We start from the raw sequence: 19,924 nt of genomic DNA, 5'->3' as shown, positions 1-19,924 counted from the left end.
GAGAAATGAATAGACAAAAATATATGGTGAAATAGTTCATCTCTGGCCATTAGTGGGAAAGCAGTTGTTGATGTCAGTGGAGTGTAGGCTTGACCTTTCAGCTTTGGACTTACCGTGTCTTTATAAATGCTAAAGTTTTTTATTTTTCTGTGTGTTGCTTTCATGCAACTCATCAAGAGGGTCTTGTCAGCCCAGTAGTAATCCTTATGGTAAGTACTGTACAGAAAAAAAAAGGGCAGAACCTACCCCAAATGTTTTGCTTTCTTAGATTAAGACTTGTGGGGGGAAGTGGCTTCTGATTAAAAGCTGATGAAAAGACTGAAGCAACTTTAAAAAAAAAAAAAAACAACAAACAAACCTTTGTCTAGTGAATACACAAAAACAACATTTCTTAAATAAATCCATGTGATGCAAAGCCAAATTGTAATTTGGTTGGGTGATCATAAGTACTGTTAAAGAGGCTGATGCTTAGGAGGAATCTGAAGGAAGGAGACGTCGTGCCCGTGCTTATTGGTTTGGGAAGCCTTCAAAAGTTAAAGGAAGAAGAGAGATGCAGCAGAGGAGGAAAAGTGAGCCAGATCTAGTATTGGTGGTAGAGCATAAAGCAATAGGAGGTGACTTGCAAGTGGCAGAGAGTCAAGAAAGATGGATTTTCCTAAGAAGAAAAGGCCTAAAAATAGGAAAAGAGGCCCCAAACTGCAATAAAGCAAGTCAATAAATGGAGAACTTTAAAATAGAAGATGATGTGATCAGAATGAGAGAAGGGAGATTCTCCTATTATTTTTAATAGGTTGGATGTGGGAAAGAGTAGGGAGGGAGACGGTCAGAACATGCTTGTGATCAGAGAACAAACCACAAAATTTCTGAAATGTTCTGAGAAACAGGGCAGCAAAGCAAAGACCATGTAGATATGTGAGTAAGGGACCTGCAAGGGATACACTTCCTATGCTGTGACAAACCTCATGCCATGTCAAATGGGATGGAGCACTGAGAGGAGATGGTGAAGCTACTGCCAGTGATAGGGAACATGTTCCTGGAAAGACCGTTTGGGAGTTATGTCTTAGCCACACGGGATGGGTGGTGAAGTACAACAACTAGAACTGAAAAGGTAGGTTTGCAAGTGATCAGAAGCAGCAGAACTTTTATAGGCATTAGAATTGGATTAGAGGATGTAGGAATATAGAGACATGGTCTGGTCACTGGTCCTAGCTTGGAGACAGTGAAATGAGGGCTCGGGTCCTGGCACTGCTGCAGATCTCCTGTTTTATTGCTCTGCATAGCTCCGAATAGGCTCTCCTTTGGTGAAGACGTGGTGGTAATTCTCTGGTGTGCAGGAGGAAATTTGTGCTTGCCATTAGAAAATTTCTGTCATGTAGCAGAGAAGTAAGTATTTATTGAAGTGCCTGATGCCACCAGCCATAAGGATCAGTTTAATGTGAATTAGATGATACAGACCTGGCCACACAATTGCACTGGGAATAGGGATAAGGCTGTAGGGAAAAAAAAAAAATCAAACAAAAGGTAAGAAAAAAATCAAGGATCCCCATGCAAAATGGAAAGGACTGTGAAGATACTCAGTTTTAGATTCACAAATAAAGCAGAAGTTAGTGTTACATTGTATTTTGCACCTCTCTTGGCGCTTTAATTAGCGGTGTAACGTTAGGACATTAATTCACGTGCTGAAACCTCAGTTATGAAACAGAGCTCACAGCAAATGTGTGTGGAAGTATTGTTCTTCTGTATTTTCAGTGTTTTCTAACTTTAGCTTGTTAAATAAACAAAAGAATCGACAGCACAAGACTAGAAAACGGTGACAATAGTTTGAAAACAGGAAATTTTGGCCTTGTGTGTATTCGGAACAGATGATCAGGATGATGGCCAGGAGAGTGGAAACTTCCACTGAGACTGTTTTTTCCTTATTTTGCTCAGTGAGAAAAGATGGTGCTTCCTGGAAAACAAGTCTTAAGTATTTAAAGAAAGTTGTAATGTATTCAGTATTTTCCTCATCTCACATTTGTTTATTTTGCAGCAATCTATTTACACTTCTTAGTATTTAACACTACTAAAAGTAGAAAGTTTGGACTGTTTTGTCAGATCCTGGAAATGCAATTTGTGCTGTATAGAATTAAGACAGTAAGACATGTTTTTTTATTGCACTCAGCTTAGTTGTTCTGTCTTAGGTTTCAAAAAATAAAGGTCATTATTTTTAGGGAAGAGGGTAAGAGGATGGCAATTGCCAGTTGGTATTATGATAATGGTTTCAGAACTAACTAGTAATTACATGTTCCTGAGTTCCTAGTGCTCATGATATGGCCTTTAAAAAAGAATTCAACAACAAAAAAAACCCCAAAACAAAACACCAAAACAAACAAACAGGTTTTAAAATATTTCGAAAACTTGCTTTCTGGAAAACACCCCTTAATTTATTTCCATGTAAAAATCTACAAGTGTTAATTTCTCAGGGAAAACACCAGCCGAAATTTGGAAATTTCACCATGTTGGGAATTAGTTCTGCAAGCCGGAAGAGTAGCAAGTGGAAAAAGTAAAGTTCTGTACTTGAAGTACTGTTACCTAATGTGACCTCTTCTTGCTACTTCCCAGCAGTCCTCCCAAGTACGTGCCTTGTGGGATGAAGCTCCTCAGTGATAGTTGTCGCTGGTCTGTGCCGACCACAAACAGGATTTAAAAAGAAGCACAGTGTGAGGGACACTTATTTTTGTTTCTTTTGAGCTTCTGATGGGATGCAGAGCACAGGTCTAACGTGTGAGTCAGTGAAGCTGTGCCAGAGGCGTGTCTGTCTCCTGCAATGAATGGAACACCTGGACACTAGAACTGTGGAGGCAAAAAGGAGAAGTACTCAGCTTCTGTTTGCGATCCCTCTTCTGGTTGTTTGTCAAAGACATCTACCAGTTTCACTGTTGTTTAGCCTTTGCACTGAAAAATAAGTAAAGAGAGAGGGATAAATTAAATAGGTGGCAGCAAAAAGTATAAAGAAAATTAAGCCTTGATCCCAGCAGATGAGGGAAAATCCCTCAACAGTAGCTTCAAGACTTAAGCAAATGTCCAGGAGAGTATGATGAAGTCACCTTGGGCTGTGCCTTTTGCTGCTCCTACTTCTCTTTGGTTCATGCTCTCTATGTCTTCTGTTTACTTCATGATGTCTTTTGGAGCAAGGAAATGTTTTGTTGTGCATTTATAAAACATCAGGGTTTATTTGGGGATCCTCCTGGGTAAGTCACTTCTTTCTTCCAGGTCTTAGCGGACTTGTCTGAGAAAGGAGGATGCGAAATACTGCCCTTTTAAAGTACTTTATGGAGTTCAGAGATGCAAACCTAAGCACAAATGTCTCCACACTTGAGAGATGAGAAGGGAGGCTTGAGATTCGTAATTTTATTCTTGGGTTTACTGGTCATACATAGGGAAAGATTTATGAGCAGTACTACCAGAGTGGAATGTGATACCCTCTTCGGCTTAGCCAGTGCTCAACAGTTTGGAAAGATTTTTTTTGACTGGATGCTTCCCCCCCCCAAAAAAAAAGGCGGTAAATGTGCTAGAAGAAGAAGAAAATCAGCTTTAAATGACAGATTGATGGGTAATAATACTTAAGAAAATATAGGAGCACAACTGACCAGTTTATCAGTAACCACAGTTACTTGGTACTTGTCTTGGTCACATGAGGGCAAAATCTGTAAAAATGGACCGAAAAAGTTGTCTTTGACTTAACATTTCTAAGCTTTTATTTAAACATGTCATGTAATCATTTTGGCCTCTTGAGCAACAGCTTGAGGAGATCCAAATGGAAGGTTAAATCCTTTTAAAAATATAAATTATCTATTCTTTCCTGCCCCTTCCTCCTTCCTTTCCCTCTCCATTTACACATATTTCCTACCTCTTTGAACTATAGCCAGCAGCTGAATGAGGTACATCTCTAGTGTACATGATGGGAGGGGAGGGGGAAATCCATAATGGAAAGATTAAAGGAGGTATAGCTACAACTTTTTCAACAGATACACCTCTTGTAAGGAGAATATATTGTAAAATCGGTGTACTGGATACAGGAATAACTACAGTATTTAAAAAAACCCAAACAACAAAACAAAAAGCAACTAAACTCTTAACACTGGTACGTGATGCTTTCTGCCAATTCCTTAGCTGATTCATTCATTTTTACATCAGCAGTTTGGAAGTATCTTACTGAAAAAAATAACAATAGTAGGAATTTTTTGTTTTTACTTTGTAACCTACTCAAAACGCTGTGTGAAAAATACAGAACTCCACTGTTCCTTTGATCATTTGATGCTCTGTGGGTGAGCAGCTTGTCAGATTTCAGCCTGCCTCAAGAACAAGAAAACAAGCCTGTTTCTATAGTTATGATGGTCTCATGATACGATGGTCTCATGATACAAACAGGACAATGTTTGGCAGGCATGGTGGTGTCCTATGTTAGGCCAGCTGATATGCTTTGCAGCTCGAAGGAGAAAACAAGCTGAGAGGCACACAAGGCCCTTCTTAGTCTGAAACAAAAGCAGCAAACCTTGTTAAACCGTGTTTTGTAATAATCTACAAAGCCTACACAGGCTTTTGGTGAGCTTGATTCCCATGACGTTCGCCTTACTACGCTTACAAATGGAACCATTTTACTTCTGAACTAAGTATTTGCTCTGCAAGCAGTGTTTAGTAACTGGTAGTGTATTTGTAAAACATATTTTGAAATCCTGTTTACATTAATAACATATTTGATATGTTTGATTATTTCTTGGCTCAATTTTGTTTCCAGAATTGAATAATATTTGTACAAAATGTTTAAATCCCGTCATGGCTATTTTTTTGACTTCTCAAACTTAAAGCAGTTGACTTTTAGCACAGAAAACCAGTGTTTGATAATATATGGCTGATAACATCAGTTATTTGACGGATAAATAATTACTACCTGTAATTTTCCTATGACGTAAACTGGTTGCATCTTTTTGGGTGATTACAAGAAATAGTCTGTAACGTGCTCTGTAAAAAAAAATTGCAAAATTTTTAAACAAAAATGCCCAAAGGGGGTTAAAAAAAAAAAAAAAAAAAAGGAAAATACAGGTATTTCCACATGTGCACATGCTCTCTTTTGGAGATTTCTCTTTGGAAAGCTGTTACTGAAGAAGCTCTTCCGTACACATCCAGCACACTGATCTGTGCTTCAGTGAGGCAGCGTACAGCTTTCTTTACAGTGACAAATACTGAAATGCTAAAAATAGATCCAGCCTTAAGAATCCCAGATATTTTCAAATAACAAAGAGTGATTTATGTGAGCTCATTTTGCACTTTGACAAAATATAGAGGCGCTTTTGTACTATGATTAGCAAGGGTGCTGATGTCAGTTCGCTTGTCTAGCTTTAAGCTTTATTCTGCTGCTAAATTGTGCTTTGTACTGTAATCCAGAGAACCTTTGTATCTGCCTTATTAGTGTGTAGTTTATGGAATTGCTTTTGTTTTTGAATATAATCTGTGCCAGTTTCAGTGAGTGTGACTCATTATAGGACTGAAATAAACGTTCACATATGCACTATGTGAAAACTCTGCAAAAATAGTAGCAGGTGCTGGTAGGCTAAATTCAATGTTTTAAGTACTTTATAGTTGCTGTTTTGTAGCCTGAAGGGCTGAAAGGAAATTCTTTTAGCTGGTTGGTTTTTCTCAGTTTTAGAGAATCCTATTTACTCGTTAATGCTCAACAGAGATTATCAGAATTGCTAAGAACCTTTTGCTCCTTAACATAGTACTAGAAATAACCTTCTAGAAGAGGCACACCTGGTTGGTACAGAGTTGATGGGGTTTTTTGCATGGTGTTTTGTTGTTGCACAAATTATGAGACAAAACACATCATGCTTCTCAACTGCTCTTGTCCCTCTCCTATCTCTAATCTCTTCCCTCCTGATTTCAGCTTTGAAAATTTCATCTGAGTGGCTGAGGACTGAGGTTAAAGATAAAGGCAGTTTTTGAAGCAGGAGGGTTTTGCAGTTTGGTTTATAACAGTTATCTGTGACCAACCTTGCCTGGAGAGAGAGCCTCCGATACTGACGTTTCCTGTTATCCCAGCATCTAAGTTGTCACTTGATTTGGAAACAGGAAACAAAACAAACTTTGCTAGTGTTTTTGGGTCGCTGTTAGACAGTGCTTATCCAGCTGTGCTACTAGAATATACCCACATTTGAAATCTAAATTTGAAGGGGTTTCGTCTGTTATGTTTTCTACTTCTGTGTTTGAGTGTTCACCCAGTTAAACTTATTACTACCATGGAAATAGTTCTTTGAGACTTTGACCTGATTCACACAGTTCAACATTTAAAGGCAGATGCTGTATTCATCATAATATAATACACAATAAATACAATATACTATACATATATATTGTACAACTACAATAAATATACTTGTTTTGTGAAGTATAGACATTATCTTAAAATCAAATAACTTTTTGAGTGTTGGTAGTTGGAGAATGGATCACAAGCCTTAATTAAGCTGTCTGGCATTTTTCCCTCCCTCCTGTTTTCTGTATTATCTTTTCATAATAGCTTTCTAAGCTTGATACCCCAAAAAGGCATTCCCACTTCACAATGAGGGTTTTGTGAGTCTCCAGGGCCAAGCTGACGATGCTAGTTCAGAGCTGGGAGATGGCAGTGCAGTTCTCCCTCTTTGTCCTTTATGTCCTCCTTCCACTAGTTTGTTTGAGGGTAACAGCTACACTAAAAATGAAATGGAAGCGCTCTTGTGCCTCACAGAAACATCTGTGAATCTTTTCCTAATACACAGTAAGAAACACTTGTTTTGAAACCTACTCCCAGTGTGTAAGGGACATCACACATCTTGACCTCTTCTGAGACCATCCTTGCTGATTTCATTCCTTTCCTTGGTTAGCCTGCAACCAGAGCTGACCAAAAGGAAAATGCACTCACCTGTCTTATTTATGCATTTCTTCTGTTGTTTTTTTTTTTTTTTTTTTGATCTTCCAAAGGACTTGCTGATAACCTCATTTGAATATCCCAAAGAAGTTTTAAATGGGCTGCCTTGGGGCACGGTGCGAGCCTGTAGTGTGATGTGCAGGGACTTGGCTACTGCCTTGATTTTTCTTGGTCTCCAACTTGGCTGGAAAGCGTAAGAACAAATGGATGACACAGTGATGGCTCCCCACTGTGCCTGGGCTCTGCTTTCAGATTTCTGGCTCTGAAGGCAGTGCAGCTCTTCCAGTGGGCAGTGGCAGTACGTCTGGTTTCTTCTGCTGTGCCCGTTATCCTGGACTTGGGGCATGTAAAGAAGCTTGCAGCACAGAATGTTGTGTTGCTGGTAGAGCTGAGGAACAAGTGGGGCAATAAAGTCGCTGTTGGAAGCAACAGGACAGCTGTATGCAAACCTTGTTTTCTTAGTTTAAGTTAATGCCTTTGATCAGAATTATAACAGGTGATGGAGGCCCATGGGAATGAAAGGCAGCTGAGGATCAGTTAGAAGATGAGGCAATTTAGTTGTGCTTTTCTCTCAGACCAGCTTCTTTGTCTCTGCAGCATCAGGAGGGCTGGTGTGTTAGGCACAGCGTCAGACTATCAAATATATTTCTTCTGTGGATGTACCTTCCCCAAAGACTGGCTTTATGTGGTAAAATTATAACATTTGGTCATTCTCTCCATCCTCGTCTCTCTAATGGTTTCAAAAAGAATAATATAGCTCTTTTTCTGTGAGAAGTACTACTGTAGAAATATTATGAGGTTCTGAGTGCAGAGGTCCCCTGGCATCAAGGCGAGTGTACAATGTGAGCATTGTCTGTTCTTTAAATACAGGTCAACTATTGTTGAGTATTAGTGAAAAATTCAGTTAAAATGCATCAGCCTGAAGCAACAGATATTGGAAACAAAATGCTATGCAGCACTGAAAAATGTATTTTATTTTGTCTTCCCCATGCCTATGAGAGCTTCCTTCAAAGGCTTTTGTGTGGAGTTTCATCCCCCACTCCCCCCGCTCCTGGTCCCCTTCCCCTTTTTTTTCTTTACTGGATTCATTCTTTCTCATTTGGTAAACAGTGATTTAGTTTATATATCCACTTGTTATAAGCAAAGCTAAGAAATAAACTTCAAAATACAAATTCACTAATCCTCAAGTCCACTGCTGTAACAATACCTAAGTAGATTGTATTAAATGTAGGTATCTGGTGTGTAATCTCTTAAAATAACAATTGGACTATTTATTAACACTTGGTTCAACCCAGGTTGAAGCCATACACAAAATGATCTTAAAGTCTGATTTCTTCTAATTTTTCTCCCTTTTTTCTCTCTCCAATTTTCAGGCATGGAAGAGAAGATGGTTTGTTCTTCGGAGCGGCCGTTTAACGGGGGATCCGGATGTATTGGAATACTACAAAAATGACCATGCCAAGAAGCCTATCCGTATTATTGACTTAAATTTGTGTCAACAAGTGGATGCTGGATTAACGTTCAACAAAAAAGAGTTTGAAAACAGCTATATTTTTGATATCAACACTATAGACCGAGTTTTCTATTTGGTAGCAGACAGCGAGGAGGAGATGAATAAGTGGGTCCGATGTATCTGTGATATCTGTGGGTTCAACCCTACAGATGAGGGTAAGTTCTGTTGCTTTTTCTGAGAATCTGCAGTGCCTACATGCAAAGAATGTTTCAAAGATCAGATGGCTATCTTTAGCTGGCATATGTTTTAGAACTCGTATCCATTGGCTATGAAACTTCCTTGTTACTCTTCGAAAAAAGCAAGCAGAACAGAGGGAGATACGAAGAACTTGTTACAAATTGAGTGTGCCATAGAACTTGGATGACGCTCTTCTGTTTTGCATGGCATTAGGTCTTGAGAACACAGGAAAAATCTTTAAGTAAAATCATGTGCAGCAGTAGATCAACATAATCATCGAAGGAATCCCATTTGGTATAAAAACATATGGTTATGCAAGCAGGAATGAGTGCAAAATGTCAGGTTTCTAATATTACCATTTCTCCGTCTGCTTTGCAACTTGGGGGAAAAAATCCACCCCCCACCAGCTAAAACAAACAAAAAATAACTTGTAGTTTTGCACTATCCAGCTCTAATCCTACCAAAATAGACATTTTGTGAAGGCAGCTTGTAGGAAGCAGGATGGTGTGTTTAATTCCTTACAAATACCTTGTGGCCATTGCTTGTCCTGAATCCATTCTTATTTATTTACTTATTATTCCTGCATTCCTTGTGGAGATTAGTGGGTTGCATGACTTGCTGTTGCTCTGTGCACAGTCCCAAGAAAAGATTAAATATGTGGTAAGAGGGTTATGAATAAGGCATGCCTGACTGAAGGGGCTAGAATTAAATCCCTGCTTTTTGCAGGATTGTGGATTGAGGGAGGTGAAGGGAAAAAGGGCTAGCATCACTTCTTCTCTAGCCAGATCTTGAAAAGTGACTGGAAAATACTGTGCTCTGAAGAGGGGCCCTTTTCTTTCTTGTTGCTGCAGTTTTGAACTAAAACTTCGTCACGAAAACCTGATCTGTGAATTACCACTCGAATAGCAAATTCAGTGAAGGGTGCTTGTTTTGACAGTTCCAGCATATTTTCATGGCATCCTGAACATACCCGAGACCACCCACAGCACGTTTCTAAGAGCGATTGCCGGGTGATTCAGTGTTCAGTCTGCCAGGCATCCCTTGCCTACGGGAGAGGGGTGGGCAGGTGGTTTGCCTTTCAGTGGATAACACACGAGTGCACCAGTGCAGCTGTGGGCAGGAGGTGCACAGAAGCCTAAGGTTCTGGGGACAAACTAGGAATCTGGGAATTAAGGAGGAAACGTGTTTAACTGGCAGCTCTTTGGCAGAGCACAAAGGAGCTTGTGTCTGTTGCGTGGGAGGGAGAGGTAGAGTCCCCTAAAAACCGTGAGGCCTCTCCTCTGAAGGCTGATTTATTGCTCATCCTTAATTTTCTGTTGATGGTTACAACATCTGTTGGTGAACTGAAGGTGAAACACACTATGGATGTGAAGAGATCTAACTATAGCATCACAGGCCATTTGGACCAAAACTGGTTTTTGCTCCAGTCAGTTGTATTGATAAATTATCCCTGTTGTACTTTCATTGCATGTTTCATCTTGGGCATTTTAGCTTTGCCTGGATTATTCCAACACCTTTACTTCACACAACTGACAGTTGACAGTCCTGTCTGTTTTATGGGTTTAGTAATGTCTTGCAGTGAATTGAGGAAGCATTTAAAAAAGGAAAATGGGAAAATCAGTTGCTGAGTGTTTATTGCCAAGTTCTTATTTTTCCAAGATGAATCTTCCTACTAGTGGAAGAACAAGTCATAAATGTACTTTATAAAATCTGTGTTAACCTCCAGTTTATTTTGAAAAGTTCAAGAATAGGTGAAGTTCAGGCAGTAAAAAAGCACTATTAATATGCTCTTGTGAGACCCCACCTGGAGTATGCATACAGTTCTGGTGTCCCCAACATATGGCCCCTGAGGAGGGCCATAAAGTTGATAGGAGGACTGGAGCACCTCCCCTACAAAAACAGGCTGAGAAAGTTGGGGCTGTTCAGCCTGGAGAAGAGAAGGTTGCGTGGAGACATCACAGAAACCTTTCAGTGTCTGAAGGGGGTTTACAGGGAAGCTGGAGAGGGACTCTTCGTTAGGCACTGTAGTGATGGGACAAGGAGTAATTGTTAACAAATTGAAAGAGGGGAATTTTAGGTTAGATATAGGGAAGGAATTCTTTACTGTGAGGGTAGTGAGACACTGGAACAGTGTTGCCCAGGGAGGTTGCAGTTCCTCCAGTCCTGGCGGTGTTCAAAGCCAGATTGGATAAGGCCTTGAGCAATCTGGTCTAGTGGGGATGTATCCCTGCCCATGGCAGAGGTGGGACTAGATGATCTTTAATGTCCATTCCAACCCCTTAACATTCTATGATTCTATGATTTTAGTCTTGAACTAAACAAAATGAGTGTATGGGGCATAACTGATCTCCCCTTTAGCCTGTGGAAGCAGAGGATAGTTTTCTTTGAGGCTGGACAAAATTTCTCTTGCCAGACAGGTTAAGGGCTGTGTTATGAGAGGACTATCGTTGGCATCCTTTGCTCCATGAAGGACTAGGGGCACCACTGTCCTATTGCTCCTACTGGTGTTTGTTTGGAAGCCCAGGCCCATTGTCTCCTTGGATTTACAAAGGAAGAAGTTACAAGTTGTGGTGGCTAGTGCTATTAGAAGACAAATATGGAGTTGTTATTTTTGGTGTTGGGAGGAATTAGGGACAAAGAGTTGTCATAACTGTAGACAGACCAAAAAAATAAGGATCACTTCAGAGTAGCTGTGAGCTGTTCTTTTCATACTTAGTGAAGACTCAGAGATTCCTATGATGCTAAGTTTGTGTTTATTTTTTCAGAAATTATTTTGAGTACTCATTTTTACCTAATGCTTTGCTGTGGCTTTCCAACCCAAAATTGGTCTATGCCTGTGCAATCTCTTCATTGCGGAGGTCTGCAATGTTACATTTGTATTTGGACATAGATAACTTTATGTTCTTCAGTCATTATTACCAGCCATTGAGTCTTCAGATTTCTGATTGCATCATAGTATTGTGTAATCTGTAATGATTTCATTACAATTACAATATATGCAATATATTCCTTTTTACAGGGAGTTTCTTTTAAGAAAGGGTTCACAGTGGTTTAGGTATTTTAAACTTACAGCAAGACAGAAACACGAAAGATTTTTTTTTTCTTTTAAATAAGGTAAATAATTCACTTTCAAAAATTAATATCTGGGTACTTGTTATGTTTTCTTCAGCTAATACTTCTTTTTCATTTGTTTTCAAATGTAAATTTTGTTTCCATACAATCTTTCTTTTTAAAATGCATGTGCAAAGGTGGGGGGGAAGCTACACATGAACGTGGGGTTTAGGTTTACCTCAGAGTTTCATATTGCACTTTTAACATTCATATTTTGTCTGTAAGGTCATAATATAATAAGTCATCTAGAAGTTAAAATGGAACTATGAGCAAAAATGTGTCACCTGTGTTTTGTGTGCTTTGAACTCCAGTAGGAGACATTCTGGGGTGGAGAGAGTAAATAGACCTAGGAAATGTCTGTTCTCTGCCTGGTGCTGTGGAGATGTCTGCTGAAATACTGTGGCTTGAACTTTCAGAAGGATGGGGAGAAATGTTTAAAGAAAGGTAGAAATATAGGAAATGGATTTTTTTAAAGTGATTGATGAGAAGAAAGGTTGAAAGATTTTTTTTTCTTTTCCCCTGGGAAGAAAATACTGAGGGAAGAACTGACTTTGAAAAAAAGGCTGTGATAAGCAGGACATGGATTAGTTGTTATCTGAAGAGAGAACTTACTTGTTTTTCTCTCAGTGAGTGATGTAACAATAAAGAAAACCCTTCTAAGGATATCTCAGCACAGGCTGTGAAAGCCCTTCCCTGGAATTCAGTAGACATCTGTGATGAATGTTCTATACGTGATCCAGCTCCATGTTTCTGTAATTTAGTGAATTGCGTGCTTGGCAGAGCAGGGGAAGGAGGAAATAATCTTACTATATGCAAACATGTTACTTGCATGTATTCATTTGAATAAAGATAGCAATAGCAAAGTAAACCAGAAGAAATAACAAGGCAAAGCAGAAGAAAAAAAAAAAAGAAAAGGGAAGAACAAGACATTGAAATGTACTATTACATTTACACAAATAATTACATGTGGTAAAGAAAGTTTGTCATCAGAAGGCCGGTACTTTGAAGGAGCTGCAGCTTTTTTCACACACGGCACTTTCAAAGTCCGCAGTGTTTCTGTTCAGGTAGCTGCTCTCTGGTGTGTGCCTCTCATGCCTTCTGCCTTTGGGACAATTATTTTTGGAGAACCATGCTTTTTTTTCGTTGTATTCTGATAATCTGTGGTCATGCACTGCAAGTTGATCACAGCTGGGTTGCAGTATCAGTGACAGGATGAACATAACTTCACCTTGCCATCCTGGCTCCTTGTATCCTCTCCAGTGCTGCGTGGTCAGGCATCACCACAGCTGCTGTGCTGAGTCCGTGATCTCCATCTCCGATCAGGATATCCCTGTGCTGCCTGTGACACACACATGGAACAGACAACAGGCTCTGCCACTAAGAGCTTACTGTCTGCAGTAAGAGACATCAGCACAGGAGCAGGGGCAGGGGAAGAAGTGAAAGCAAACAAGGTGCCTTTGACCATTGTGACAGTGTCAGTGCCTCAGGTGTTGGATGCTGTTTGAGCTCTGGGCTTTTTTCAGAAGAGGTTTTCAGGAGGTCTTTGATAAATAGCGGACATTGGAGGTGTTCTGGATGCCATTCCTGCATGAAGGGTTTGCCTGTAAGAAATAAAAAATGTTATTCTTTGACAGCTTTGACAAGTGGATGATGGAGGTTGGAACACTTGGCAAATCAAAATTGCCATCCCCATAACATGGGGAGAAGAATAGAGACCTTGGTCATGGAAGGACTCAAAAGTAAGGACAAATAGCAAAAGCGAGGACTGAAAGCTCACGTTTAGATGAAGGAAGGGAGACTCTGGAGGGGCATAAAGAGAAATGCAATAACAGAGTAATAAGCTTAAAAAAAATTTTCAACAAGTTTACATCATGCAGGTGATGTACCTAATGACGAGTTGTTGTACCTCTTAGACATTATTTACTAGAAAGAATGTTGGTTCAAAGGTGACATGCCAGAAGGATGAGTGACTGGTGACCCAGAGTGCAGTAAAGAATAGCATAAAAGGACTGAGTTAAGCATTAGGAGAGAGACCCTCCCAAGAAGGACTGTGGGTCTATTCTCTTAAAAGTGAGGCAGTAGGTTTAGAGGGAATAGTTGCACAAGGGCATCTCTTTTCTGGAGGCTTTTTTGGTTGTCTGCTTTGAATAAAGTTTCAGGGATAATGGCTGCTGACACACATAAACATGATTTTTTTATTTTTTTTTAAGGATGGAATTGCAGAGAAGAAGGTGAGGATAGACATGATGCTAGAGTTACGTGGCAAAATCGCATAGGAATAACCAAATTTTTGATAGAGGTGGAAGCTGGTGGCTCAAGAGCTGAGTAAAGGGAGGCAAAGCTGAGATGATCATTGCCTGTTATCCAAAGGAGAAAGAGAAGACAGCAGAGAGGACTAATATGTCTTCAGATAATGTGGTAAAAGAATAGGTGGTTAAGTGAGATGATGGTTAATAGAGCACAAAATCTGCAATTGTAGGTCTTCCCTTACAAGATGTGAGGAAAAAATACGTCTCTTTAAAAGATAATTTACTATCAGGGGTACAATCAAAGTCTTAATCTTGAGTGTTTGGGGTTATTATCTTAAGCTGCCAGCTGCATGTAACAGAAGTTCACATGGAAGGTGATTCTGCTCTTCCTTGAGGAAAAATAAACTGAATCTAGGTAATTAACTTCATTTTCCCTGGTTCCTGCTGGACACCTTTTGTGCTGCTAACATCACCTGACGAGGCCCTGGGAGAAGGGGATTGCAGGGTGGTGGGGTGGAAAACTGTTCTGCAGATTGCTGGCTCTCAAGCTGTGAGGTGCTGAGAGGCAGGCACAGGGATGCCCACGGTCCCAGGCACCGTGCTGGAGCTCCAGCTGGGAAAACTCACCTGGTGGTCAGAGAACCATGGCTCTGCTGAGGAGAGCTCTGGGCCTTGTTAGAGAAAAAAACCAAAATCCCAAGTGTTTTAATGTGGTGGGCTCCACTGTTTCTCTTCACAAGCAGCTACAGAAGTTAGTCTATAACAGGACTTCTTGATTATTTTTCCTGTGTCACCCAGCCTGTGAGCCATCTGAGGATGGAGAGAACAGGCTACAGATGTTTCTTTCTTTAGTCTCTTTTTGAATGAACGGTCTTCAAAAGGAAATTGCAGGTGGAGAAGGGGAATAACTTCTGGGTGGAAATGCTTCTAGTATTTTCAAATCTTAAATGGGTAACCAGAAGTGTAGCTTAAAATTACGTATGAACTGCAGATAGTAAGTACTAAATTTTAGCTGTTAGCTCTGAAAGCTGAAAACTTCAGCATGTGATAAGAACCTAGTCATGTTTCTGGTTCAGATGCAGGAGGCAGGAGACACAGTTGTCCAAAGCATAATGTACAATGAGCAACTGCTCATTAGTGTTCTTTAGGGTATCATGTTTGTCTTCAGAAAAAGAGAGATACTGTGAGATTACGTTAAACTAAAGAAACAAACTTATGAAATGCACAGGAACTCTTAAAGTATTTAAAAAGATCTTCTCTGAGTATTGCAGGAAGGTTCAGAATTGAGGTTTACTGCATAGATTTCATAGGGGTTGCAAGCTGATCACTTATGCCGAAAACCAAGCCCAGGCTCTTGTGTCTGTGCACCCTCTGGGCTGGATCTGGCTCTCACCTACTGAGTCAGTGTGTGAGCAGAGCAAGTGCCTGTCTGTCTGTGCCCCTCAGTGTACATGTGCTTGTGCTCTGGGTAGGCACATCAGGCATGTGGCCCTTTGATTCCAGGATCTTTCACTTGAGACCACGGAGAGGCAGACACTAGAGGAAGCTCCAGCAGTGTATTTCAGGATATATCAGGTTAAGCAGCAGAGATAAGGACTGGACAGACCTAATTTAAAACAAACAAACAAAAAAGAAATACACACTCCCCAACAAAAAAAAACAAGAAAACAACAAAAAGTTCTTTTGAGGTTTAAAGTGAAGCTACAAAGGTTTTGTATTTTTATTAAGGCTTCTACTGTTGTATCTGTAAATTTTTGCTCAAAGTTATTACTTTGACATTTTGTTGGCCATTAATTATTTTAATAACATCTGCATCATAGCAAATGGATTGAATGAAGCATCTCAGAAGAACAGAGGAATCATGCCACTGCATATCTGTTGCTGATTCACTGTTCCAATGGGAAAATCCCATTTCTATTTTCATGTTTCTACCTACAAGCTGGAAAGAATGCATTTTCTTACTTGGATTGCAGTTTTGACATTTAAAGAAATGCTTGCTGTAATGAGGCCTCTCTGTTTTGTTCACTATGAGAACATTCCAAGTATTTACATAATTAGAATATTAAGAGACTATATATCATAGTTTAGAAAACAATTTGAATTTTGCTTTCATTTAAAAAAAAAACCAAACCAAAACACAAACCTAATCCTAAATGGCAACTCCCACACTCAAATCTTCTAGGTTGTCCACAAAGCACAGATATAGGAATTTGTAGAACAAAGAAGCTTTATATAGGTAAGAAGGAAGAAAGGGAAGCGTTTTATTATTCTTGTTCAGAAAATGCTCTTTTTACCTCATTAATTTTGTGAAATGCAAAAATGGTTTTGAGGGAAAAAGTATAAATTCTAGCAAAGATGATGTCTGTAACTGCTCTTAACAAACCAGCTGAGAACAGATAAAACTCTTGCCTTGTTTTGAGAAAGCTGCTTGTTTAGCTGCACTGAATGTAGGAATTATAAAAACAAAATAGGATTCTTCTTAGACTCATTTGCATGTTAAATATTCTGGCTGTTTTTCCAGCTCCCAGTTATTTCAAAGCAGTCCGAGTGTCTGAGCTCTGGGAACAAACCAAATGACTTACAATGCTCTTTGGTGTGCAGATGACCCCTTCCCTAAAAATCTGCTAGTCCAAAGTGGAGCAAGTTGATGATTGTACTCTTTGAAATCATAATAGGCTACTGGGAGAGAAACTTTCCTTCATATCAACTTCAGAACTACACGGCTGAAGAGAACATTTGAGAGGGTACAGATAGGCAAACAGCATTCATTTGCTCAGTGATGAAAGCTTTAACATGCCTGTTTTCTTTGTAGTCAAATTTGAAATCCCATCAATGCATAAAGCAAATATGAAGTAGCCCAGCATGAAGTGCTTTAGACTAAATTCACTTGCTCTTTAAATCGGTCATTAACCCACACTATTTAATACATACAAAATGCCTGTATGAGGATGAATTTCAGATCAGAAAGTTGGTATTTTAATAGTTTAGTCCTTTATCCACTGGGAAAAAAAAAATCAACCAAACCACACACAAACCCCACAACACATCCGTAGGAGGATCAGGGATTTTATCAAGTGGTATCTGTGTCAAAATAAATGAGGCAACTCATCAGAAGGAAATGTCCCTAACGATCCATTACCATTAATGGGCTCGAAATCCTTGCTCAGAGAACAGACCATAAACCTTCTAGACAGGTGGACAGCATCACCTTTAATATTCAGTAACAATCGAAAGGCAAAGGTTGGGATAGGAATAGAATGAATTATTGTTATGTCTGTAAATCAGTGAGAGTGTCCCAGACCTTTTCCTGTGCTTTTTATGCAAGAATTAGTTTCCTTTCTCAGGAGAAAAAAAAATAGCCGAGCTAGGAAAGGTAAGGGTGAAGGGAAACCAGATCTGCAATGAAATGGCTTCCGTGCCAGGAAAAATTAAGCAGCACCAACTCAGTAAAACTGTGACAAAGTTGTGTAAAGTTGGGAATGGGGATTGTGAACAGGAGGCAATTGTTCACTGTTTCTCTGAAGATGGGAGCTGATGGATATCAAGTAAAGCTATCAGGCAGCAGGTTTAAAATAAAGTGGTTTTCATAACACAAGTCATAACATGTAGACCTCACTGCCACAGAAGGGTAGTAGAGGCCAAAAATAAAAAAGCATTTAAAAGAAGCAGGAGAAATTCAGAAAACAGTGTGTCAGGGGCTGGTCAGCATTGGCTGTGGATGCAGCCTCTTTCTTCATTGGGGTGCCCCAGAAGCTGGGGGCAGTACATCAGACTTGATGTCTGCATCAGGCCACCATCAGAGATGGCATCATGGGCTTCAGAGAACACAGATCTGTGCCAGGATGTTTGGCATAATGGCCTGCACCACCTTGCCTCATTTCACCCATCACAGCTTATAGCCAGCCTGTAACTTCTTTTTCTTTCTCTCTCACACATGCTTTTTTCTCAAAGTAACTTTTTCTTTCTCCAACCTTAGTGAATACATTGGTCCTCTTTAAAAAGTCTTGATATTATTTTTCCCTGGAAAGTTACCCTCGAGTCTTGCTGCTCTTCCTGGGAATGCCAGTGCGTGGCCTGTTTAATTGCATCAGCGTCACGTAGGCATGCATTTTGCTATATACCTGCTAGGCTCTCCTGTCTACATGAGGTCTGATTGACACACCCATCTTCCCTGGAAGCCCCATGGACATCCTGTTTGATGTCTTTTTTTTCCACCTTGTGTGAACTTGGCACCAAGCAGATTTAATGACGTGAAAGCCATGTGTAGTCGGGGACAAGAAGCAGGGGTGGGGACCACGGAACACTGAAGCTCTTGAGGATCTTGTCTGTGTGGTCAAAGAATGACACTGTATTTGGCAGGAAACCTTTCCTCTCCACTCTTACTCATGCATTCCTCAGTTCTGGAGGGGACAGGACAGAGATAGTTGTCCTTTCTCTCCACTATCTCTTTTCCAGGAGCAAGATGTACATGCTGGTATGTCCATTCAGGCACCTCTCTGTTCCTGCTGTTGAACCCCAGCATTAGGAGAGTCAAGAAATATCAGTAGGTGCCTCAAATAGGCTCTTTCAAGCTCTTGAATTTCCTAAATAATAGAAAATTGTTCAAGTCCCTGGATGCAGTCTGGTTCTGCTTTTCTCCTGCTAACTAGCTTGATGAATAGGTCAGGTATAACCTTTAATAAAAACTTCTTTTTTAGGTTATCCTACCTTTTCAGGTAGGTTGAGTTGAGGAATTTTCATACACCTAGACTTCTTCCACCCACATGGGTGTGGTGGGATTTAATTTCTGAGCCTCTGTAAGTGCCATGGGAGTTCAAAGCAAGTGCTGTTATTTCTATTTCCACGTCTAAATCACTTGTATCTAGTGTACACAGAACTGGAAGCAGGAGGGCTATTTTCTGGGCTGCTCATCTGGTTCTTCCCAGAATAGTGCTGAAGTTACTTTGTAGTGCATACCTGGCCTGTAAGCCTAACAGGAGCAGTCTGCATTGGATAATAATATGTTCATTTAAACAATGCTAATAAAAAGCATCCATTCTTGGGATGTGCAAGTTGGAATGTACAATGAGTTTCAAGTACAGGGGAGCCTTGATAATTGAGGAATAATTTGCTTAATTATGTTGTTCTTAGTCAATGTGTCATTAAAACAATGAAAAAGTTAAATGATTGTTTAATGTCTGACTGTCAATATTTTCTAGTCTCCCAGATAATTAAATAGTCAGGATACATGTATTTGGAAGAAAAAAAAGAAGTTACTTTAGAAGATACATGGATAGGAAGTGCATAAGAATTATAAAGATAAGGTTATTCAAAAAAACCCACAATCCAACACCTCCTTTCCCCCTGCAAGAGAAACCCAAACCAAGCCAAAACAAAGCAAGGAAAAATCCCCCAACCCAACCACAACTGCTTCATTTATTGCACTATAATAAAAGGTTTGGCTTGGTGGAACATAGTACCTACTGTACCTCTGCCTTATTTTTATAGTTCTAAGGAATCTTCCATTGGAAAAGCCGCATTTTTCCTGTTGCTTTTCAGATATTGAGAGTGGGCAGTTCTCACCTGGTGACTAATCTCAAATGTTGAAGTGACCTTGGTCAAAAAAAGGAAGGAATACTTGCAAGTGCTAACTCAGGTTGCCATATAACTTATAATAACATATGGGCCTTTGTCTGCTCTTGATTAAAACAACAGATTTGTGTTTTTAGATGTACCAGTGCAGCTGTCAGCACCTTTGGTCTTTCCGTGACTAGAAAGCAGGTTAAGTCAGTCACTAAATAAGGCATAACCTCTGTTTCCAAGGCATACTTAAGAAGTTGATTGCAGTTTTTAAATCTAATGATTTATATATAAATTTAAATACTCTGAAACGAGCCTTAATGTCCAGATGTTCTCATGTCCACTGATTTTGACAGATTTGAATTAAAGTCCAAG

General features: G+C 39.8%; 1 protein-coding gene across 3 annotated transcripts in view; it reads left to right on the top strand.

The window, feature by feature from the left end:
* Positions 1-19,924, top strand: part of GAB1 (GRB2 associated binding protein 1) — a 72,539-nt gene that overhangs the window by 21,457 nt on the left and 31,158 nt on the right. For all 3 annotated transcript variants that reach the window (XM_017820379.1, XM_017820380.1, XM_017820378.1), the window contains exon 2: positions 8,314-8,608. In XM_017820379.1, the coding sequence (XP_017675868.1) occupies positions 8,314-8,608 (295 nt within the window). The remainder of the gene's footprint in view (positions 1-8,313; positions 8,609-19,924) is intronic.

The sequence above is a fragment of the Lepidothrix coronata genome, unplaced genomic scaffold (genome assembly GCF_001604755.1).
Source record: "Lepidothrix coronata isolate B3197 unplaced genomic scaffold, Lepidothrix_coronata-1.0 Scaffold82, whole genome shotgun sequence".
NCBI lineage: Eukaryota > Metazoa > Chordata > Aves > Passeriformes > Pipridae > Lepidothrix > Lepidothrix coronata.
This window is presented reverse-complemented; position numbering and strand designations above follow the sequence as displayed.